This window comes from Mesocricetus auratus, unplaced genomic scaffold, assembly GCF_017639785.1.
Source record: "Mesocricetus auratus isolate SY011 unplaced genomic scaffold, BCM_Maur_2.0 Super-Scaffold_15014, whole genome shotgun sequence".
Classification (NCBI taxonomy): domain Eukaryota; kingdom Metazoa; phylum Chordata; class Mammalia; order Rodentia; family Cricetidae; genus Mesocricetus; species Mesocricetus auratus.
The window spans coordinates 8,857,795-8,882,246 of NW_024429186.1; the positions used below are offsets into that span (position 1 = coordinate 8,857,795).

General features: G+C 46.5%; 1 protein-coding gene and 1 long non-coding RNA gene across 11 annotated transcripts in view; one reads left to right on the forward strand and one right to left on the reverse strand.

The window, feature by feature from the left end:
* Ppp2r5c (protein phosphatase 2 regulatory subunit B'gamma) overlaps window positions 1-24,452 on the reverse strand; it is a 127,732-nt gene that overhangs the window by 64,113 nt on the left and 39,167 nt on the right. For 2 of the 10 annotated variants that reach the window (XM_040742480.1, XM_040742486.1), the window contains exon 1: window positions 21,588-21,789. The exons of 4 other annotated variants lie outside the window; for them this stretch is intronic. In XM_040742480.1, coding sequence (XP_040598414.1) covers window positions 21,588-21,681 — 94 coding nt within the window. In that variant the 5' untranslated portion in view covers window positions 21,682-21,789. Of the gene's footprint in view, window positions 1-21,587; window positions 21,791-24,452 lie in introns of those variants that run through there. 4 more of the 10 variants (XM_040742483.1, XM_040742482.1, XM_040742485.1 and 1 more) reach the window with 3 other exon arrangements.
* On the forward strand, window positions 21,274-23,332 carry LOC106021005. The gene is made up of 3 exons (XR_001196373.3): window positions 21,274-21,408; window positions 21,974-22,097; window positions 23,117-23,332. It is a non-coding gene; the product is annotated as an uncharacterized LOC106021005 (long non-coding RNA).

The following is a 24,452-nucleotide window of genomic DNA, read 5'->3' on the forward strand; positions in this document are numbered from 1 at the left end:
CAGACCGTGTGCATGGTGAAATAACCTTGACTCAAAATGCTTTTCTGCCTGAATCCAACTTTGCCCAATGTTAACATCCTGTGTCAATATTTCTTCTATGTCTGCCTAACATGTTTTTAGTCTCTATTTCTTTTTATTTTTATTTTTTAGTATTCTTCATCTGACTTTATGATTTAAAATAGCAGTTAACTACACAGAGGTAAATGGTAACATTTTAAATTGTGGGAATAATCTTTAAGTGTTAGTAGACCAAAAAAATGCATGTATTATATCTAATGTTTAAAATGCAGGTATTACACTTAAATTTTTTCTTTAGTTTAAACAGCATTTAAAGAACTGTCCTCAAGTGCACTGACATAAGAAATACATTTCTAAAACAAGACAGACTCATTGATAACGGCCATTTGAGAGTGTCACGGCCTCTGGCGGTTAGTGTGTTTGGTTGCAATGGCTATGCTTTTGGTTTAAAGGCAGTGCACAGAGAGGGAGGGTGGAGAAAGGAGGCCGGCATCGTGAAGATGTGGGAGCTGCCTTGGGCTGGCTCGCCCTCACCCTTTAGTGACCACAGGATATCTAGACTTGGCACTCAACTGACGTCCAGTCCAATATGATAACTTCAACTTTATGAAGCATTTTGGCTTCTGGGATGTCCTTAACTGTCCCTTACTCCATTTCAGTGTCTCCTGGACCCGCCAGAGACAGAGCTGTGCCCTTCTTAGTTAATCTTGGCCAGGAAGTCCACACTACCCCAAAGCTAGGAGTGGTCCAACATTGGTGTCCTGGTTCTAGGTGATCAGGAGTTGGAATAGGAGGTTCCAAGTGCCCTAAGGTGGCACCTTTCCTCCCTGGGAATGTACTCTGAATACATTCCCCAGACACAGAAGCAAAGCAGAGAGTCCCACCAGGACTTCAATCCTTGAGGCTCTACAGCCACAAATGAACAAAAGTGCTCTGGACTGAGACTGTTGTGAGGGTTATGGATTCCTTCAACTTTCCAGCAAAGTCAGCTCTGAACAGAACAGCGGTCACTAAAAGGGTGCTCCCACAGGACCAAATGTACACCCTCCTGCATGCAGCATTCACAAGGAGATGCACAGTTGTCTCCAGCCCTTTGACAGTCCCGTGGCAGGGAGCTGACTTCATGAGTTCCCAACTTTAAAGGACACAGAGCCAGGGATGGCCATGGGCCTGAGGTTGTCTCCTCTTGTCTGACCTCAGGAATGGCTGGTGTGATGACCTCTACAGCTACACTCAAATGCCAAACAGAGAGAGAGCATCATGCTGTTTCTTTCTTTTTCTCCTGAGCCTTGGCCTTGTGCAAGCTAGGCAAGTACTCTACCACTGAGTATGTGCCCCACCTGGTGCTCTTTCCATGTCTCCAAGTCTGAGGAAGGTTTCCATTAGCCTGGCAGACAGCCGGCTCTGGACACACTGTGGTTTTGCTTTACACAAGGCCTCTGTTGCTGCTGACAGGAGTCTAAGGTCCAGACACAAGACAATACCTGCTCACATTCTCAGCTGGATGCTATGCTCAAGACACATCTGTTCTGACTGGACTACATTTGGTCAAGCACAGTGAAGACCATTTAAAACTTTGAATTCAATATGGACAGCTGGAACTGAACTCCAAGATAAAGTGAAGAGAGAATTGGAGACGAAATACTCTCATGCAAGTCTGACCTCTGAGGCCATGCTTTATAAACATCATCTTGTCAGACAATCCTAACACTCTCCTGGGAAAGCCTGGACTGTAACTGAAGTTGGCCGCTGCAGGGAGGGGTGGAACTAACTTGTGCATACTGTGGCCGCTCCAAAGCAGCCCACAGAATCATTACATCACAGGATCATACCAGACATTTTCAGCAACTCAGTGACCCTGTAACACTTGTGCCAGACTTACAGGCAGAAATCTCAGCCCTGCCTTCTTAAAGCCTCTCATCCAAAACCAAAGCCAGCTTAGACAAACAGGCAGGTTGGGAAGGCACACCTGGTGGGTCTGACACAGAGTTACAGCAGGACTGGCACAGAGTTACAGTAGGACTGACACAGAGTTACAGCAGGACTGGCACAGAGTTACAGTAGGACTGACACAGAGTTACAGCAGGATGGCACAGAGTTACAGCAGGACTGACACAGAGTTACAGTAGGACTGGCACAGAGTTACAGCAGGACTGACACAGAGTTACAGTAGGACTGACACAGAGTTACAGCAGGACTGGCACAGAGTTACAGCAGGACTGGCACAGAGTTACAGCAGGACTGACACAGAGTTACAGCAGGACTGACACAGAGTTACAGCAGGACTGACACAGAGTTACAGCAGGACTGGCACAGAGTTACAGCAGGACTGACACAGAGTTACAGCGGGACTGACACAGAGTTACAGGACTGACAGAGACAGCTGACACAGAGTTACAGCAGGACTGACACAGAGTTACAGCAGGACTGCACAGAGTTACAGGACTGACAGAGTACAGTGGACTGGCACAGGTTACAGCAGGACTGACACAGAGTTACAGTAGGACTGACATAGAGTTACAGCAGGACTGGCCAAGTTACAGCAGGACTGCACAGAGTTACAGCAGGACTGACACAGAGTTACAGCAGGACTGACACAGAGTTACAGCAGGACTGACACAGAGTTACAGCAGGACTGGCACAGAGTTACAGCAGGACTGACACAGAGTTACAGCGGGACTGACACAGAATTACAGTGGGACTGACACAGAGTTACAGCGGGACTGACAGAGTTACAGCAGGACTGACACAGAGTTACAGCGGGACTGACACAGAGTTACAGCGGGACTGACACAGAGTTACAGCGGGACTGACAGAGTTACAGCAGGACTGACACAGAGTTACAGCGGGACTGACAGAGTTACAGCAGGACTGACACAGAGTTACAGTGGGACTGACACTGAGCCTACAGTGGGCTGCAGGAGTTTTGTTAACATCTAACTCCATGCCTTGGCAGCCTGGACCACAGAACAATTTAAGAGGCAAGGCCAAGGCCAAGTCTAAGTCATCCTGAAAATGGAATCCATCATCAGTCAGTCTTCATTAGTTAGAGTTAAGTGATTTTAGCATGTTCTAGACCTGGGCCAAATGCTTACAACCCTAGTGTCATTCAAGACACAGAGCTCTTTTTTGGGGAGACACTATTATTATGATTATTTTATAGAGCACCCAAGATGTCAGGTAACTTGCTCCAGGTCATACTAACTATAAGGGTCCATGCCACTGAACAAAGCTGAAAGACAGGCAAAGAATGCACCAGCAGACAAGAGGCTGGAGGGAGGGGGAGAACGCAGGGACGATGTGCTCTGCAGTCTGACCTGGGACACATGCTCCTGCATTGACATCCCTGTGATCCTAAGAGCAGAGCTGGGGCGATGTCCACAGAACATGCTTAAAGACTGGATCCAAGGTTCCTTGTCTCTGGAGGCCCTGCTCCAGCCACTCCTCCTCTAAGACTCTTACCACAGCTCTGTGGCCATGCTATTACTTGAGTTCTGCTTTGAATGGACACATTTGTGACTAAGCCCTGTCTTGAGCAACAGTAGCGCAAGAAATCATGGATTTAATGTGATAATTATATATTTTCACATTGTTAGGACACGAAACAGTGTTCAACTCTGAGTCCCTTTAAAATGTTCTCTTGTGCTGTCAATGGTGGTGTGTGCTGACCATACCTGGAGGCACTGGGCCATCCCATAGTGCCAAGTAAGGGACAAACATGCCATCCTCTCTGACTCCTTCAAAGATTCTGATGGTCACTACTCAGCAGGTGTGCAGTTCAGGCTCCCAGCTATCCCATGAACAAGGAAGAGCATGGCTAACCCCCATGGCTATGCTCTTTTCCACATAGCCTGGTGACCTTTGCCAGCTGTGGTGCTTTCAGTGGCCAACACAAGCTCCCACATTTTCATGCTTAGTCCTGAGCTGATGAACTGTTTAGAGGCATTAGGAGGTGTGTCCTTTGCTGGAGGAGTTCCATCGCTTGAGAGTGGGCTTTGAGGTGGCAAAAGCTCACAGTAGGCCCGTTCTAACTCTGCTTGTGGATCAGGAAAAGTCTCAACTACCGCTCCAGTGCCATATCTGTCTGCGTGCTGCCATACTCCATGTCACGATGATAATGAACTAACCCTTCAAAACTATAAGCAAGCCCCCAGGTAAATGCTTTCCTTTATAAGAATGGTTGTGATTGTCATGGTGTCTCTTCACAACAACAGAGTAGAGTACTAAGACACCAGCTTTAGTTGTAAGATGAAGGACTGGAGATCCTCTCCGGATCCCAGGCCCCACTGGTTCTATAAATTCTGCCTTCAAATCTACATCATATGATGGCTGCTTAAAGAGTGTTTCTGGATAGATGTCAACAACAGGAAAATTCTTTCACTTATTTAAAGGATATCTACAGGGTTCTGTGTCCCGTCTTACCATGGTCCATTCCCATCAGTTGGATTCCCCACCCCCAATATCATCAACAAACAAACAAATAAAAACCTCCACTCAAAATCCGAATCAGTTCTGTACACTGGTTTCTGATTTATTTCTAGTACATTAACTCTTGCAGAGCCCAGCAAGGTGGTGTTTGCCTGTAAGCATGGTGGTATATGCTTGTAATCCCAGTAGTAGGAGTGAGAGGCAGGCCATGGTCATTTAGGACAACATTTTGAGACCAGCAAGGACTAACTGAGACTCTACCACTCATCAACAGATCTGTGTAGATGTTCTGATCGCTTATGTCACATCAAATTCTTTTATGGAAATAGCCAAAAAGTAATAAAATGCCTCATGTCCTATTAAATGTGAGCTTTTTTTACAAATTGAGGTATTAATATTAATATCAATATATCATAGGCACTAACTAACTTGTCCACTGATGGGGGAATGTCCTTCTCTTATTGGTTGATGAACCAATAAGACTCTCTGGCCGGGCATTGGTGGCGCACGCCTTTAATCCCAGCACTTGGGAGGTAGAGGCAGGCGGATCTCTGTGAGTTCGAGGCCAGCCTGGTCTACCGAGTGAGTTCCAGGACAGGCTCCAAGACAATACAGGGAAACCCTGTCTCGAAAAACCAAAAAAAAAAATAAAAAAAATAAAACACTCTCTGGCCAATGAGGCAGGAAAATAGGTGGGGCTAGGACAAGGAGAATTCTGAGAAACATAGGCAGAGAGAGCCCACCAAAGATAGTCACCATGTAGACTACAAAGGAGTAAGAGGTTCAGACCCTTCTCTGGTAAGATAAGACCATGTGGAAATACTTAAGATTAACAGAAATGTGTTAATAATTAAGACAGAGCTAGCCAATAAGAAGCCCAAGCCACCGGCCAACAGTTTAATAACTAATACAGTGTCCAGGTGTTTATTTGGGGCTGAAGCAGAGGCAAGACCTGGCAGGACAAGAAAATCTCTGCAATAGTCCACACAGTATTCCACTCATGGTAAAAGAAATAAAACTAACAAAATGAAGAAAACAAGAGCAACACACACCTTTCCCAAAGCTCAAGGAGCACTCCCCTGGGCTGTGAACATCCCTGAGAGAGGTCTCACCCTCATGCCATAGGGCACCGTTGCTATTTGCTGTTCACTTAAAACTTTTCAATGGCATACAAATGTGCTCAGAGTGGCTGGGTAGTGGTGGCGCATACCTTTAATCCCAGCACAGGCAGAGGCAAGTGGATCTCTGAGTTCGAGGCCAGCCTGGGCTACGTAGTGAGTTCCAGGACAGCAAGGACTACAGAGAAACCTTGTCTCAAAAACACCCAACAAAACAAATGTGCTCAGAAATATCTGACGATGTTTACAATAAGGCCCCATCAAAGCTACACACCTAACTCCCATGCACCTCCTCCCTCCTCCCACACACTCTGTGTCCAGCTGCTGAAAGCCCAGCCACAGAGTAACTGGGCAGGCACTATTACAGCAAGAAGGAGAGACAAAGTATAAATACAAAAGTTCTACACAACTACCAGACAATGTTCTTGAAAGTAATACAGGATGTTTTGAAGGTTATACCCCTCTTCTCATTTTCAATGCCAGTAGCTGGAGCTAATAGCTGCCTCTAGCACTGATGGCTACCAGGAGCAGTCACCTCGGCTGAGTCGAGAGAAAAGGGGTCTTTAAAACGTGCAGTTGTGGAGTGTGACAGGGTGAAGAAAGCCCTTCTGAGGTGAGGTGAAGAACTTTTAGTCATGGTTGACGGTTAAAACAAACCTTGCTTGTTTCCCAGAGCAGTGCATGTGTACCACCTGGAAGTGTCTAGTGGTGATGATCCTCCCCAATACACACACTGTCCACATGGATATGAGCAGTGCTCCCAGAGCCTCATCAACAAGCACAATGTCTACACAGGCGAGCAGAGTGCTCCAGGGTCCTCACCAACACATATAATGTCTACACGTGTGAGCAGAGTGCTCCCTAGATACACACACACACACACACACACCTACATGAGTGTGCAGGATACTCCCCAGACAAACACAATGTTTACACAGGCGAGCAGAGTGCTCCAGGATCCTCACCAACACATATAATGTCTACATGTGTGAGCAGAGTGCTCCCTAGATACACACACACACACACACACACACACCTACGTGAATGTGCAGGATACTCCCCAGAACCACAGCATTACAATGAACAACCACCACACCACACCTCCCAACTTTCATGTAAACTACTTGGATTTAGCACTCCACTTCATAATGACTGCAGTCCAGGGTAAAATGCTTGATCTTGTTCAATAGCACGGACACCTGATCATCCAGGAAGCAGGTCGTATCATCCTGGCGATACACCCATGAATACAGGCTTTCTCTGTGAAGAGAACAGCTCTGAGATGAGGGATCCTCTGCCTCCCAAGTACTGGGATTAAATGCGTGCACCACCAAGCCTGGCTACCAATAAGCAATTTTTAAAAGGATGTAAAATTCACACAGCACAGAACATAGCACTTTAACTCTCACAGAGCAGTGACATTTAGTACAGTCACCCCGCCTAGTTTCAAAACTTCATGGTTGAGAACACTCAGTACCGTGAAAGTCAGCACCTTCCATTCCTCCCTCCTTCAGCCACTGGCAAGCCCCAGTGGCCTCAGTTTCTACTGAGTCAATTATTCAGGACATTTCATATAAAACATGGGCTCTGAAATAGCAGAAATCATTTGAAGTATTATGTGGTGGACACCTCAGCTCTGTAGCTGGTCTTTGGTCGAGAGAGGTCAGGGGCAGGCAGAGCAAGACAATCTTCACAACTGAGAACTCAAACAGCAGTTGTCTCCCGTGCTCACCTGTGGGGGTGCCTAGGTGGTCAGTTACCCTGAGCTGTACACTAAATCCAAAGGATTTTCATGATAAATCCCATAGGTTTCAGAAGCAGAAACGTCCGGGAGATGGGCTTTTCCCTCAGACTCAGAGGTGCTCCTAGGGAGTGTAGGTTGCCCTGTCCTCATCACTGACTTGACCTGGGGAGGTCACAGAATAGGAGAAAGAAGACCAAAATTACAGGAGCCACACTTCCTGAGTTTAGAGCTGTGCAGCAGAGCCAAAGCAACCAAGACAGTCGTGCCCGACAGACGTGAGGTCAGGGACAAGATGGATCAGAGTCGGGAGCCCGGAAACAGCCTTCCCATTTAAGGTCCACCAACTTTGAGCAAGCCCCTTAAGTCTGTTCAATGGGGCAGACAGCAGTGATCTAAACAAATGATTATGGGAAAACGGGGTATCCACATGTAAAAGATGAAGGTCACCCTTCGCCTACAGTGTAAATAAGAACCAACTCCACACTGATCAAAAAGGCCTAAATGCAAGCTGTACAATGTCAAGACTCTTAACCTTAGGGGTCTGTATGGTTCAGTAGATGTGACTCACAGAGCACAGGCGACAAAACGAAGCAGACTTTGTGCAGATTAGAACTTCTCTACTGGCCGGGCGTTGGTGGTGCATACCTTTAATCCCAGCACTCGGGAGGCAGAGGCAGGCAGGATCTCTGTGAGTCTAAGACCAGCCTGGTCTACAAGAGCTAGTTCCAGGACAGCCTCCAAAGCCACAGAGAAACTGTCTCGTAAAACCAAAAAAAAAAAAAAAAAAAAAAAAAAAAGAACTTCTCTACTGCAAAACAGTGAAGACACCCACAGAACTGGAAAACACCTTGCAAAGCCTATGTCAGCAGGAGCTGGGCAGGGTCACACAGTGCCTGGCCACACCCTTGGGGCCACTCACTCTCACCAGTCCTGGGCCCCTCCCCTCTTTGTTCCAGCTTCCCATTTGTTGTCCTGCCCTGTGGAGGCCTCCTCTCTTCAGCACCAGGAAGACCAAAGCCACAAGGGTCAACTTCCTCCTTTAAATCCCCTCTTGAGGAGGCTGCAAGGGTCAAGTTTTTTCAGCAGGGCTGCTTTTGACAACTTCACTATTCACCTTGGGACCCCCCCCCACACACACACACAAACACCAACAGGCCTACCAAATGCAATCAGCAAGACAGTTCATTCAGTTCAATGAACACAGAAACAAAAGGTCAGCTAGCCCAGAGGGGCAGAGCATGAGCCAAGCCTCTCCAGGGCTGACATGAACACCCCACCTGCGCTGTTGCCTTGACAAAGGAGCTCATGCCAGCCAGATGGGGCAAAACCTGAGAGGGCCTGCCTGGCCAGAAGGACTAGGAAAGCCAGCTTCTGGCCAGTCTCAGATGCAGAGCCGGGTGGCAGAGCTTCTCAAGGCTTCGTTCTGTCCAGCTGATGGGATAGGCACTGCGTTGGCCTCACAGACCACAGGACAGCCATGCCCTGGCACTGCTTCTGTCCCTTTTTCTGAACACACACATTCTTCAGACACACGTGCGCCTCCCTGTTCTCCTCTCCTACTGTAGATGTTACTTTCCGTTTCTTCTGAGTGTGGCTTCATCACAGCCACAGGAAATGCACTGCGAGCCTGGCCTTCTTCCCTTGTGTGAGGGAGGATGCAGTGGCGCTGGACATCGCTGCTCTGGACCCGCTCTGGCAGCCCTCTGCTGCGCTTCCATCAGTCCTGTAAGTCCTGTAAGGGACTCACACAAACCCCTCCTGGTCTGAACACCCTCACACCATTGCCCTTCTCTGGTACCACCAGTCAGCTTTGGTGAATGCCTGCTCCTGCCTCTTCCCTTGGTGCCTCTGGAAGCTGGCATAGGCACACACTTGCAGCACTTGTAACATGACCAAGTCTAACACTATCAGTGATTTCTAAACACTCGCCTAATGAAGGACATCAAACTTTATGTGGGCACAGGCAGGAAGTCAAGACTCAGTTCTGCTGTCCTTCCCACCAAAAAGTTTCATTCCATTTGAAGTGAGCTCAAATGTTGGTGTCTGTCTGGAGTTCAAACCCATTTGGTACAGTGAGGCTGCAGGGCTGCTATGCTACCAGCAGGGCTCACTGTCTATGAGAGCAGGGAAGGGGCAAGGAGAGGGCCAGGAATGCAAGCCCACGATGCCTCTACCGCCGTGCCAACGTCTCATCACGGCACATATCAAGAAATGTTTGTGTCTATGACCGCTTCTCCTTCGACAAACTCGTAAGCTAAGACAGAGCCTACTTTCAGAGGAAGATGTCTCTATTCTACAAGACCCCACACTACTTAGCTACCAGCACAAGGAGGAGAGTCACCATGGTGCCAGACTCCTGGAACCGCATTAAGCACCTTTACCAGGAATAAAAGTTGAGCACTGAAATACTCTTGCCGGCTGTGCTGTAGCAATCCAGCTAGACAGTGGCTGTCTCAGGATAGCTGAGCTCCTTAACTCAAGGCGAGGCAGGTCACTATGAGTGCCGGCGTCATGAAGACAGGATGCAGCCAGGCACTGTCGAGTTCATTTCATCCGTAACCACAGCCCCCCCACCCCGGGAAGAGCCTTACCTTCGTGCCCCAGGATCTGCATCTTGTGTTTTTCTAGATGACACCATCAGATTGACTAGCCTGTTTGGGTACCCTGCACTCTACATCACTGCAAACACATCAGACGGAGCTCTGTAGAGATCTTTGTGATAAAGGAACCTGCAAGAGCAGCTTCCCATGCTCAGCCGGAGTCTGTGAGCCCAGAACTGTGAGTCAGAAAGCCCAGGGCCTCTGTCACCAACTGCTCCAGGACCTCAGGCAAGTTGGCGAACACTCTGCTCTGAATTCCACAACTGTAAAAATGGGGCTAATAACACCTGTTTACTACCTCACAGGCAAGAGGGCAACTGCTAATGAACACTTGCAAGGAGCTTTGAAGATGAAAAAGGTTCCTGGGTGCTAATGATGGCAGCGAGGGTCACTCTACTCTCACTGGGAGCCACACACAGAGCTGCTCCCAGGAAGCCGCTCTGCCAAACCTTTTGCTTAAACATGAAGAGCCCTGGAGGAGGAAGGTGGGAGCAGGAAGAAGTTCAGTGCCCATGGCTCTGCAGAGGGGCTGCTGGGTAAATATTTGCCCAGGAGGCCTGTCTAGTTATATGGATTTCAGGCCATTAGCTTGGCTGACAAGTCTCTGCTTCCTGCCCAAGAACTCTTTACTGAACTCTTAACAATTAAGTGTGAGGTGCAGTGTCTGTCAGAAGTTACTTTGCCGCTCCAAGTTTAGACCATGATTCTCGCATAGGCTCCCTTCTCTGTCAAAAACAAAAAGGTGTAAAGTCTCATAAGCCAGCCTGTGGGCTGCACTGAGTGCAGCGGTAAGGCTGAAGGGGCTTCTGGTCAGCTGATGTTCGGACTTACCAAAACACATGCGCGTACGCACACACACCATCGCGCACACATACCACCAGTTGTCTTCCAACCTAGGAAGGCAGGCCAGCTGTGTTCATTTAGTTACATAATGACAAATCCAACTCACACAAAAATGAAATACAAAACATGATGATTAATAGTTTAAGCTCACATTTAAATATGTATAGAACTTAAAAGTGAAAAAAGATGCAGAATTCCTACCAGTACTATGCTATTTAAATGAGGCACAACCCACCCCAGAAGTTTATCTGCCTCAGTTTCAACATGTGATGGCCTCAGCTACATCCAGGAAATAAGTCAGAAAAATTTAAAGTTGGAGTTTGAGCCCTCAGGAGGCTGAGGCTAGTTAGTTTCAAGTTTGAGGCTAACATCAGAGAAGTGAGTTTTTACTCAGAGCAAGAGAAGAGGAAAGAAGTTTTAAGAAAATAGCTCTAGCTTGTTTGTTTCTTCTGTAATACTGGGGACTAAACCCAAGGCTTCATATATGCTAGGCAAGTACCCCAAGATTGAGTTCTATATCCGTAGCCCTAATATTGCCTATACATTTTACTGTTGTTTCTGAGTAATAAAAACGCTGTGTGAGTGCATGTGTGGGTACACACCCTGTGTGTGTGGGGGGGGACAGAGGACACTGGGCATCTTGCTCCATCACTCTCCAGGTTCCTCCTTTTAGACAGGGTCTCTCACTGGCTCGGAAACTGGGCTTGCAACAGGACAGCCCCAGAGAGCCTCTTCTCTCGTTTCCGCCCCAGAGCGCAGGGTTACAGCCACAAGTGCACGGGCACACCCGCTTCTCACCTGAGAGCTGCATCTGAACTCAGGTTCTTGTGCTGCAGAGCTGCAGGGACTCCTACCTACGGAGCCATCTCTCTAGCTCCCCAAACTCTTCTCTTAGCACAGTGCCAAAGTGATTCTGCTGTGAAGAAAGACTGGGCCAGATACTTATAACCCTAGCACTCTAGAGGCTGAAGCCAAAGGGAGCTGTACCTGAGGGTGGTTGGGACTACACAGGGAGGCTCTGTCTCAAGAGTACCCCAAACAAAAAAAGACGTATGTGAATATATCTGCAGAAACCCTGCTCTGGGATGGCTGCTGGCATTCCCTCCTGGCAGGCACCCCCAGCAGGACAAAGCAGGACCAACTCTGCTCAGTCTAACCATACTTCTCGTCTTCAAGGACGGTACTGAGCGACTTCAAAGTTCCTTTCTTCCAGTGCCCATGAAAAGAAGGAATCTGATGGGATGCACTTCTAAAGAGAACATATACTCACTCACAGGGTCAGGAAGGTACCCAGACTTAACCCAGACCCTGTAAATGACAGTCAGTCCTCCATCTTGGTTCTGACAGCTGATTCCTGGACAACCTCATCTGACAACCCAGGAAGGTGTGTGTCTGGTGGGCAGGGTCACTTAGTGAGAGTGGCCTAACACTTTAAAATTAAAGTAAAATGTCCTTCAAAAGATCAGTGTTGGTATCTTAGTAATATATTATAGGTATAATATATTATATATAGTAATATATAATATAAAAGTAATATATATTATATAGTAAAGTGCGCTTCAGCTCAGGTCTGAAGAACTAAGAATGGGAAGCCCACATCTCCAGGCTGTGATAAGGGGGATGGGGCATCCATTCTGAAGCTAGACCAGGAAGAGGGTGTCCTGTCCTGTCTCCCCTGAAACCTGTAAAAGGGATGCAGAGCGTGAGTACAGGCTGTCCCCAGGCAGGTGGCGGGTGCTACTACTATACCTGCCTCCTCCTTCCAAATGCTTACCTCGTCCAAAAAATTTAATCCAAATTTACAGAAAGACAAGGGTACCTGAACCAAGAGTTTATGCCCTGTAAGCATAAACAGAACAGGACGGGATTATAAAATGTGACAACAGCTCAGAGCATCGCCTAACTATTAAAAACTTGCAAGGTTTTGGCTCAAATTCCTTTCATCTTATTTTCTCCCCTTAATAACTGAGAAATAAAGATGACAGAAACTTTCTGTGAATAAACGCACACTTGTTATTATTTGTGTGGATAAGTAAACACACACGCAGAAAAAGGTCTGTAAGTGCACACAGCAAATTGCAATGAGTGGCAGTCACCTTGCAGATGTGGGTGAAGACCGTGCAGAGGTAAGGACGAGGCCGGAGAGAATTCAAAAACGCAAAGGTGGCTGTGTTCATATATGGATCGAATGAAAAGGACTTCAAAAGGAGATTTCTTAAAAGACAAAGGAAGCTAAAGCATGTGGGAGTCACTGAGCCCTGCACATTCACCCTGCATGGCCAGAGAGCCCTTTCCATGATTATGGGGTCAATTGCTTAGTTCCCTGGCCTGTTCTGCTTGGATGTGAGTGGGAATGCACAAGACACTGGACAAGAGAGTTCCTGGGGTAAGGCTTTCTGGCTTTTGCGGTATCCAAACCCACTTACCTACCTTTGGTGTCAGGTTCTAGATGAAGACCTAAAAGAGCTCTGATTAGGTGTGTTACATTCAGGGACTTGGGCCACATACAACACTTTTTAAATGTCACCCTCTTCTTAAGTGATTAATAGGCCCACTTCATGTCAGGCCACACCGTTACTAAAATACGTTTACTTTTTAAATTAGGGGAAATGACACTATTTTGCACTTCTGTATAGGTCTTTGACAGCAGACTTAACAGGAGGCAGGTATATTTGCATGGCTGCTTCTGTATTCAACTTCCCGTGGTAAGTTGTTTTTGTTGAGGAGTATGGAAAACTCTCCCTCTCTCCCTCCCTCCCTCCCTGTCTCTCTCTCTCTCTTGCCAACAGGAACATACTTGGTTGGAAAAGATGGGCTACTTCAATAGCTTAAAATTTTTGATGGTCTTTCATCCACGCTAAGTGAGAGCTGCTGTTGTATTTTACTTCTGTTGCTGTTTGATTTTGGAGACTGTCTTACTCTGTAGCCCAAGCAAGTCTGAAGCTCATGGCGATCCTTCTGCCTCAGCCTCCGATGACCTGTCCTCAGCCTCCACTAGACCTGTCCAACAAGTGCGACCTTAAACCCTGGCTGCAGGTGGGATCTGAGGGTGGACTGGTGAGCACTGATGTGACTGATGTGCAGGGCACAGTCAGCTCCTCTGCTGCCAGCTATGTCTTGTGCTGTTGTCACATGCTGCTTCTTTCCTAGGAGCATACAATGCACTGAGTGACGTAGGCCTCCCACTGGAAGTGAACAATGTCACCAGTCCCAGCAGCACAGTCTTCTTCACTGGAGAGCTGTCACACTCACAATGGCAGAGACAAGTTTTTCAAAATTCATACTTAGTTTAAAAGCCGAAATTTTACCAGAAGCAAAAAAATACTGTCACGATTATTTCCTTTAAACTGATAAGCTCACTTCTTGGATATCTGAGAAGATGTGTCAAATGTTTGTGTCATAAACAGAGTGTGGCTTTTGTTATTTCAAGTAAAAATGACGGGCCCAGGAAGTGGCTAGAGTGTTAAGCCTGCAACTCAATTCACCAAGGTGGGCTGTTTCCTCAGGACGGCCAAAACACTCCCGCATGCTGAAATGTGAGCTCTGCGTTCCATCGCATAGACTTGAGAAAGTATGTGTCAGAGTTGGGATTTTCTAAAACTAATAGTTTCATGCTTCATCAAGGATGCGCTTAGGTTAGACAGGCATGTGCATGGCTAGTGGCATGGTGGCCGCTAGCTGGACATTGCTACCTTGTTCTATGAAAATAGCTGCTAACCCAACGTTGCTTCACCATCAGGCAAATGTCCACACACTGATTTTCCTATGAAAACAGCATTTAGACTGTGGTGCACCTGTAGACCTCCTGTAGTTCTGCAACTCGGGGGTCCCTGGCGTGTAGTTTTCTGCAGACTGCAGGGCTGCCACAGCCACTGAGTTCTGAGTATGTGACTCTCAAATCTGTTTGGCTTACAACTTCTCCCGCCTTTTCTCTGAGGTCTCCCAAGTCTGAAGGGCCAGCAACTTTAGAATTAACGGAACATTACTGTTCTCAGGATTTTATAAATTAAACACTAACATTTAGAAATAGTGTTTTTGAGTAACACAAGCAGACAAAAAAATTCAACATATGATAAAAGCTGTCGTGTGCAAACAGACATGGTAAAATCCCAATCAAATGTTAACATATCAAATTCTACAAATAACACAATATTAAAAATTGAGACAATATGATTTAAGCTTACAACTGAGATCTTACTTGGATCAAAGACTGCCTAATTTAACAGGCAAAAGATGAAAATAATCTGGAGGGAAAAACAGAATATAAATACTTCCTAATTACACAAAACAGCATTAGCCACACCTAGTGAGTGTCACATGCCTGTAGTCCCAGATATATGGGAGGCTGAAATAGTTTCTTAAGGCCAGGAGTTTGAGACTAGCCTGGGCAACATGGTAAGAACCCATCTCAAATAAAGGAAAGAAAACCAAATCAACATAAAAAAGGAATCTATACATATGAGCTCTGACAAGACTCCAGGAAGTCATAGCTAAAACGTTAGACAGCAACATTTGCATTCAAAACCCAAGTGGAAATGACACTATTTGGGAGTGGTCACAATCAGCATTGCTAACTTCTAAACTGAAAGCGTCTTTCTTTTTTTTTTTTTTTTTTTTTTTTTTTTGGTTTTTCGAGACAGGGTTTCTCTGTTGCTTTGGAGGCTGTCCTGGAACTCGCTCTGTAGACCAGGCTAGTATTGAACTCACAAAGATCTGCCTGCCTCTGCCTCCTGAGTGCTGGGATTAAAGGTGTGCGCCACCAACACCCGGCTTGAAAGTGGCTTAATGACTGTTAATGCTAAAACTCTCCTTCAAAACAGTTAAAAATGTAAGCAAGCGTGAGTTCTTAGTTTGGGCTTGACAGAGCTAAGGAGGCTGGATCAGGGGTTGGCGTGTGCTTGACAAAGGCCATAGAGGTGGCAACTAGGATCATCCAGCAGATAATTTTAAACACCCGCACGGCACTGAAGAAGCTGCTTTAGCGTGGCAACATGGCAAGAGATGAAAAGGCTTGGAAAGTGAGACAGACAGACCTCCGCTGAGCTTCAAGGGTAGCAAACATACAGGTGGTGCCCCAGCTGTAACTGTGGTTAGTTGCTGGGTTCCAGAAAGTACCACAGGTGTCCCACAAAAAGGGTCACCATGATCACCACTAACACTTGGAGTCTTAACAACAGTCCAAGCACCATTTTAAGCAACTGACACACATTTATGTGTTTATCCCTCACAAGCACTGGCAAGGTGAACCAGATTATTATTCCTATTTCTAGGCACAGGCAGGGTTGCACGTGTCTAATGTAACCAGGGTTTTGGTGGTACCAGTCCCTGCCCTCACCTTTATCTTCATCCTGAAGCTCAGAGGGAACCTTGGTTTAATCCCCTTGTGGACCGTAAAAGCAGTTAGTCACTGTGTAAGGCCAGTAAGAATGCTGTCAATATCAAACCAAGTACACACCCCGAAATACCACACAGAGAGCAGTGTAGACACTGTGAGTCAGCAACCAGGGAGAAAAACGGCCAACAGACAAGGCAGCTGCTGGCCACTTTGGTAACAATTTCTATGCTGTGTCAGGTCCTTCATCCATGGCCTAAAGCACAGCTTTTCTAGTGTACTTCTTTCAAACATCATGAAAAACGTAAAGTCTATGCAGAAGTGAATGGATACTGGCGTGTCTCGTCCCTAGGCCCTACACTTTCTGTATTAGCATGTTACCTTAGACTTAACGTCCCCTTTAGTCTCTGAAGAAGCTGCAGAGACCCTGACAGGTCACTCATAAATATTCCATCCTGCAGTCCCTGGCAGCAGTAAGGTACAACATCACTCCTTTACTGTACCTAGAGCTGAGGAGAACCTACAGCACCAGGGTTCTCCAACTGCCCAAAACCACACGTGCAGGTTCACCACCTACAGGCTTGTGTCACAATATAGCCTTAGGCTGGCCTTGAGCTTACTAAGCATCCTGCACTATCTTAAGCTTTTGGTCTTTCCAGGGTTAAATACATTTTGGGGCATGGGAAGATGTATGTCAGAGATCAGAGGACAATTCTCAGGATTCCATTCTCTCCTTCCACTATGTAGGTCCCTGAGATGGAGCTCAGATCATCAGGCTAGGAGTCCTTCCTGCTGTGCTACCTGGAGGGTTGGCCCCTTGGTTTGTGTTTTTCCAAACAAAAAACTGATCTAGATTTACTCGCTGCATTTAGCCATTACACTTCACCCTGCATTCTTAATCGAGGGTTTTTTGACTTATGAATAATTCAAGGGCCGAAAATAAAGCCAGGCCTCTATCTGCTCTAGAGTGTTGTGTCCTTGCTTGCTCTGGGCAGGGTCTTTTCAAGACTAAAAAGGAAGGCTTTAAGTTTTTTCAAAATTACACTAAAAATTTTAGTGTGTACATGGGTGGACGTGTGTGTGAGTGTGTGTGTGAGATGTTCCCTCACCTTGCAATTCTGTGGCAGAGCTGCACTGAGTTCTGACCGTCTTAGACCGTCTTAGATTTACTGCTTTTCTGTGGTCTTACAGAAGGTACTCCCTTCTCTCCAGGAAAAAAAAAAAAAAGAAATAACAATGTCTTCCTGTACTGGAAGGACTCAAAAGAAAAGTGAGGTCGATGGATGTGGCCTTGGTCCTGACACCAACATGCAGTCAATCAACTTCTGCCTCTAGGACAGACACCTGAGGGGATAGCCACAGATGAGGCCTCCAGGCTGGATGACACTGAGGTTGAGACACAGCAGGGTTCCTGAGTGAGCAAGTGTTCCCTGGCCTGCAAGTACTGCAAGTGCACACTCACTAGAGCATAAGTGGGGTGAAGAAGCACAAGTCGAGGCACTCCAGCTGTGGCTCTGACTGGCCACCCCTCTCCCAGGACACTACTTACCCAGGTTCTCACTGTGTAGACCTGGACTTCTGTTTCCCTGTTTCCACCTCAAGAGTGCCGTCAACCATAACAATCGGCTTCATGAGGGGCTGCAACCACTCTACCAACATCCCCATACTTCTCTCAACTTCTCCATGATTAACATTCATGGAATTGGCTTTTTCCATGAGGTGAGAAGCACCCCTTCTCCCCAAGCCCAAGGACAGAAGTAATTACTGTAGAGGTGGCAGCCTCCACAGCACCCTCCCCAGGAGGCCTTTTGTTGTTAGTCACCCTCCACACCACCAGTGACACATCCCTGCACTCTGCCCAGAGCTGAGCCACTCAGAGGGTGGATGATGGACAGCAGCCCAACCAACTGTTGTTCAGAGACGGAATCCTTTCTTTACTCTTTCAAGAGTCTCATTCTGGCAATTTCCCTGCCTGGTTTTGAGAATGCAGGTAACTCAGCTGGGTGTGGTTGGTACACGCCTTTAATCCCAGCACTTGGGAAGGCAGAGGCAGGTGGATCTCTGTGAGTTCAAGGACAGCCTGGTCTACAAAGCGAATTCTAGGACAGTCAGGGTTATACAAAGAAACCCTGTCATGAAAGAAAATCTACCACCAAAAAAAAAAAAAAAAAAAAAAACAGTGGATAACAGTGGACCGCATTCTCATTCTTGCCAGTGCTCACGTAACCATGTGCCTGGAGCGCGTCCTGAGTCCAGTGACCACCCAAGCCGCACAGTTACTGTCAACACATCATCAGATAGACTGTTGTGCTAGGAAATGGAGCTGAGTGGAAATTCTTCACTTGCTTCCTATGACGTTTTCTCCTAAGTTCTTATTGGCTAAGTGAACACCAACCAACTCATGACCCAGCAAGAACCTGTGAGAGAACAGGGTTCCCATAGTTAGATCCCCACTTCCCAGGAGAAAGAGGCTACCAGGAAAAGAACCCCCCACACACACACACCTGCTCCCTAGTTTCCCCGCCAGGCTTCCCCACCACTGTGAGACTTTCTGGAGGCCCGGAACAGAGCCGGCAGGAAAGGTTCTCTAGGTGGTCTGTCCTGCTCCCTTCTCTGGTCACTGGCATCTTCCGGGCTGAACTGTCCCTGCCTGAAACCTGGCCCTAAGGTGGGTCAGCTGAGCTCCAGGGACAAGCTGGAAGCTTCAGGAATCATGCTCTTCTAGTCTTCACAAGGAGAAGCTCAGAGCAGGCCCGCAGCCTGTGGTCCATGAGCAAATCTAGCCTGCTATCTGCTTGTGTAAATAAAGCTTTGCTGGACAACAGACAACCTTCATTTACCTCTGTGGCTACTTTTGCTCAGAACCAAAAATACTTACTTGAAAAAGTGCCAATTCCAGACTAGACCTTTGCTGTCCAATTTGACAACCCCTGGCTGACACTTATCTAAAATAAAGAATTTGATTTATCAGCTGTACATTTTAAGTGCCTGATGGTCACATGTAGCCACCGGCTAGTATAGTGGATGTCACAGAGTGCATTCCCAACACAGTGGGCCATTCTCTTAGCGCTACAAGTGCAGGATCTAAGTCATCAAGCTAAATTTACAGCCGTGCTCTCTCCCTTAGAGGCAGTTAGGACTGTGCCAGGTTACATTATAACCCTTCCATACTTGAATTTTCAGGAATGGCAAATTGGACACATGCCAAACTACCTGGGACTGCAAACAGGGTGAGCAGTAGTGGCCCCTGTTTACCTGACTGCCCCACTCCAGGGCAGCACACCACAGTGAGGACACACCACTGCATCTGCATGCTCCAAGGTAGGGTCAGCCCGGCACACGTACTGACAAACTTGAGGAATGGAAAATGTACAACTGTCATGCAAAAAAAAAAAAAAAAAAAAAAAAGGGCCACTGAATTGAACAGATGACAAGGGCACCGGGAGCACTGTAATCCTCTTGCAAGACATTCTGTCACAGTCACAATTTCTTTTTTAAAAGTGTTTTTAAAGATCGCAAACAAAACAAAACAGCTTCCTAGATTTGGCCTCTTAGTCCTACTATTTAAGGGCTATGTGATCCTGGGAAAGTTGTATTCTCTTTTGGGTGAAAGACCCCTCTGTCTTAAAGGGGAAGGGCCCAGCCCTTCCCACCCAGCTCCCTGCCAGGAGGTATTTCTCTCTGTCCTTTGTCTCTGTCCAGCAGGGCTCCTCTGGGGAAGGGGATGTATGTGAGTGACTTTAAATGACCTTCAGCACCTGGTTCACAGCAGCTGCCTGTAGGAAGTTTAAGACAATGAAAGTTAAGGCATCTGCTTTAAAGAGTCTTCATGAGGAAATCAAGAGCTCTTTGAGATGTAAAATTAGAAGCTGGTCCAGCTGTTAGCACTGCGAGCTAGTTTTGGTTCTACAGGTTACCCCTTCAGAACCTCAAGTCCCTTTCAGGGACAGGCACTTCATCCACTATTTTCCCCAACAAATTAGATATTAAACAACTGAGAGGGGACAACTCCATGACAGGCAGAGGAAATTTGGAACTAACAACAGGACCCTCACAAATTAATGATTCTATTTATAAAATATAAAACCAAAGCCCAGCAGTGGTAGCACACGCCTTTAATCCCAGCATTTGGGAGGCACAGGCAGGTAGATCTGTGAGTTCCAGACCAGTCTGATCTACAGAGTGAGTTCCAGGACAGGCCCCAAAGCTACACAGAAACACTGTCTCAAAAACAAAACAAAACAACAACAACAAAAAAAACAAAAACCCCAACAAATAAATAAAATAAAACAGCAAATGATTCTTTTCAGAACAAATTCATAACTCAAAGAAGAACAAGAATACCCGTGTCTAATAAGAACCAGAAGACTCACAAACCAAATTTGTGAGAGATGGCTCAGTGGTTAGGAACACTTGTTGCTTTTGGAGATGACCTGAGTTCAGTTCCTAGCCATTCACAACTCCAGTTCCAGACAATCTGATTCCCTCTTCTGATCTCTGTGGCCACCAAGCATGCACAGTCCACATACACAGATACAGGCAAAACGCACATACAACACATAAAATGAATTTTTTTAAATCTGTTACCCATAAGGGACCTTAAATTTGCCTTCTACATGTAACCCATCCATGTTACTGCGAACTAGCCAATGGTTCAGAATCAAAATGCAAATAGCTGCCTGGGTCCTGCAGCTAAGGCACCTGCTTTCCCCGGAGTCACCCTCTGCTTCTTCCTGGCTGTTTCACGTTTAGCCATTGTGGAAGCCAATTTCTACAGCATCTCAAGGTGGGGGGGGGGGGCTAGACTTGCTTCCCACAGTCTGGGCATTCCTGTGACCTATATACACACTGAAAACTTGTTGCCCTTTTAAATCTTAACAAAGCCTCTGTAATGCAAAGCGTTTCCTGCGGCTGCACTAAAGCTAACAGCTAACATTTAAAACCAGGAGCCAAGCAGATCTCAGGATTTCAAGCATTATTTCCCTTCAGGCTGGAGTACACATCCTCCAAAATGAAGTTCTCTTCTGACCAATTCTGCACATTATCTGGCCACAGCTCAACCTTAATTCAGAGCCCTGTCCCCATCAAAACCCTTGCAATATTCAGCAACATCGACACCAAGGTAACACAAACTCTGAGAGCGGACAACTTGGCCAGGCCCGCCGGCCCGCCTCTCCTTCCTTCCCCCACCCAAGACCTTCCCCGGGTAGTGACTTCACATCCTTTGACATCAGCACAGCCTCGAAAGGGGGATGGGAGAGCAGGCAGAAAGCAGAAAAACCAGCTTTGAACTCTGCGTGCAAGGCCTCCGGAGCCTCAGGCCCCGTAAGTAATGTATAGAATGTCCACCGATCAGTGCTGACACCCCGGCCTCTCAGGGGCAGTCCCATCAACGTGGAGGGGGTACTGCTGGATAGACTTCCTGCTTTTCCTATCCAAAGCACAATAGCCATTTATTAACTACCCACGGAAGGTTCCGGTCAGTAGAACACACAATAACTCACCTCGAATGTGGAGAAGGGCCACGGGCTGGAAAGGCCCGTTGGAGCTGGCCGCATCCACCACCATCCCGCTGCCCGCCTTATTACATGTCAACATCTAGGCTCCAGCGGGAAGGGCGCTGTACTCCTTAAGGCAAGAAACCAGCCTCCATTTTAGTTTAAAAAAAAAAAAGACAAACTGAAGCTCTCTGCAGCTGGAGGGAACTGGCTGCTTCGTGATGTCAGTGGGCATGGAGCTCGCTGATTGGCCGGAAGCTGCAACTTAAAATGACACTGGAGAAAAAAAAGCCTGCAAACGGAAAGAGCGTTCTGTTTGGCTGTCAGTGTGTGTGCAGTAAAAACCTGGGCATTTTCGGGCTCCACAGTCTTCATTTCTCACTAACTTTTAGGCAAGGATCCCAGCTCTCAGGGGATGGCTCCGGAGGCCACAACCCGGATCAGACAAGAAGGAGCAACCAGAAAAAGGAAGCATGTGTGTGCATGCTCTCCATGATTCTACCATTTCCCAAACTGGTTCGTAAACTCAGTGGCACCTTATACCCACCTGTGCTCAACCGCCTACCTCCCAGCTCTTATCTCATTCATTTACTAGTAGTTTTGGGTTTTGTTTTTTTGTTTTTGTTTTTTTTTTATACTAGGGGTTAAACCTAGGGCCTGGTGCTCGCTAAGCAAATCCTGTACTAAGTTCTACCCTCAGCCTGAGAAGTGTTCTGGTAGCATTATGACAACCCAGTTTTAAAAAAGTAATGGCTATTGAAATATTACTAAACTCCAAAGCATTTGTGTTCAGCCTTGAGCTCAGCCACCTCCTTACTACCAACAGGGCAAGTCTGGGGTTTATAATCAGGACACAAGATTTCTTCCCAGCCTGGTCTACAGAGCAAGCTCCAGGCCTCCAAAACAATACAGAGAAAACCCGTCTCGGAAAAAAAAAAAAAAAAAAAAAAAAAGATTTCTTCCCAACCCCAGAAAAATGAGAAAAATGAGGGTTAAAAAAAAAAATCAATGGAAGAGCTGCTTAGTAGTCAATGGCCAGGAAGTATTACATACGGCTATAAGACTTTTTAAGATGTAAAGCTATGTCCAGCTTGGTTAATTAATTATTTTTTTGGTGTCTGTGTGTCTGTCTCTACAGCTCAGGACAAAACCATCTGGGTCCCAGGGATCAAACCTGGGTCTTCAGACTTGATGGCAAGAGCCCTTACCCACTGAGCCATTTGGCCAACTCTATTTTTGTTTATGTTTTTTGGTTTTTGGTTTTTTTTGGTTTTTCAAGACAGGATTTCTCTGTATTGTTTTGGAGCCTGTCCTGGAACCCACTCTGTAGACCAGGGTGGTCTGGAACTCACAGAGATCTGACTGCCTCTGCCTTCCGAGTGCTGGGATTAAAAGTGTGCGCCACCAACGCCTGGCTATTTTTGTAATTTAAAAATGTTAGTATGCTAGATTCTTTAGGTTTTGCTTTCTTATTCAAAATTAAGTTTTTTTTATTTATTTCTGTTATGCTACTATTTACATCTTAAAATAAAAAGTGTAAAAAGACTACTTCGGAACTGGAGCACTGTCGGATGTTGGTGAGATGATTTCCCTACAAAAAGGAACACACTGCTAGTCCAAAGAGAAGCAATGAAAATAGGAGGAAACTCTCTGGCAGAACTGAAAAATTCTTCACCTCATAGAAAAAAGAAACATTTCTGTAATTATGCTGTGCCATTTTCTAAGACAAATAAAGCCCTTTAACTCCTAAACACACCTGACACACTGGTCAGTTACTTCTATGGGTCTAACACAACACACTGCAGTGAACGAACAAACAACCATTCAGGGTGATTATCGGACCTTCCCTCACCAATGAGAACACAGATTTTACCGTTTCAGCAACTGTTAAGGTAATTCAACAGGAGAAAAAAGTAAGCCTATTCGTGTCCCTGTCCTCCTCCCCTCAGAGCCAAAGATGCTGTGAGGTTCTGCAGAGGGGATGACCTGGCAGGGCTGGGATGGACTGGGGCTTCTGGCACACCAGGCAAGCAATCTGCCATGAGCTTCACAGCAGCCCCAGCACATCACCCTCACACTCCTGGACCGTGGAAGCCCCCAATGGTGTCCTCTGCACTTGCACATACAGGCTAGCTAAATAAGAGATTCTGCCTGCCCACTTGTCTCTCAAGAGAGGATATCCCTCTTCCCCAGTCAGGCAGTGCTGAGGGCAAGGCTCACCTGCCTCACCGTCACCCTCTCACTCAGGGAGGGACACCAGCCAGACTCAGACATAAAGCACAGTGGGGCCCGGGGGACGGGAGCAGGGGTCCACAAGTGAATACTTTTGCACTCTGCCTGCCATAATTTACCATTTCATGGGAGTGTGCACCCCTATAGCTGTGCGGATGAACTGGAGGACAGAAACACAGGGGAGAAATGACTAGAAGCTCTATATAACACAGACAGATTCAAAGGCAAAGCGAGTGAAGACACTTTTTGATGTGTTTTTGCTAATGATCTTAGATCAAAGGATTTCAAACTTTATTAGTGATTTCTCCCATACTCTTTGAAACCTTATGCATATAAAGTAGTTCTTTAAAGAACTCTAAGACTATGATCTGAAAACCACTGATAAAACATACTGCAGCTGGGCATGAGGGGGGCAGGAGCTCAGAACACACTAGACTACACAGTGGAGCTCTATAAAAAAGAAAAAGACACCCCCAATAAAGACCCTAAACCTCTAAAATATAAACAAACAGGAGAAGGAAAAATAAAAAACAAAACAAAGCCCTAACAGACAGAATAGGTGCTCATGAACTGGAGGCAGAGAACCATAGAGTCAGAGTCTAACTAAATCAAAGTCCAGATGGACCCTCTGCTTTTCAA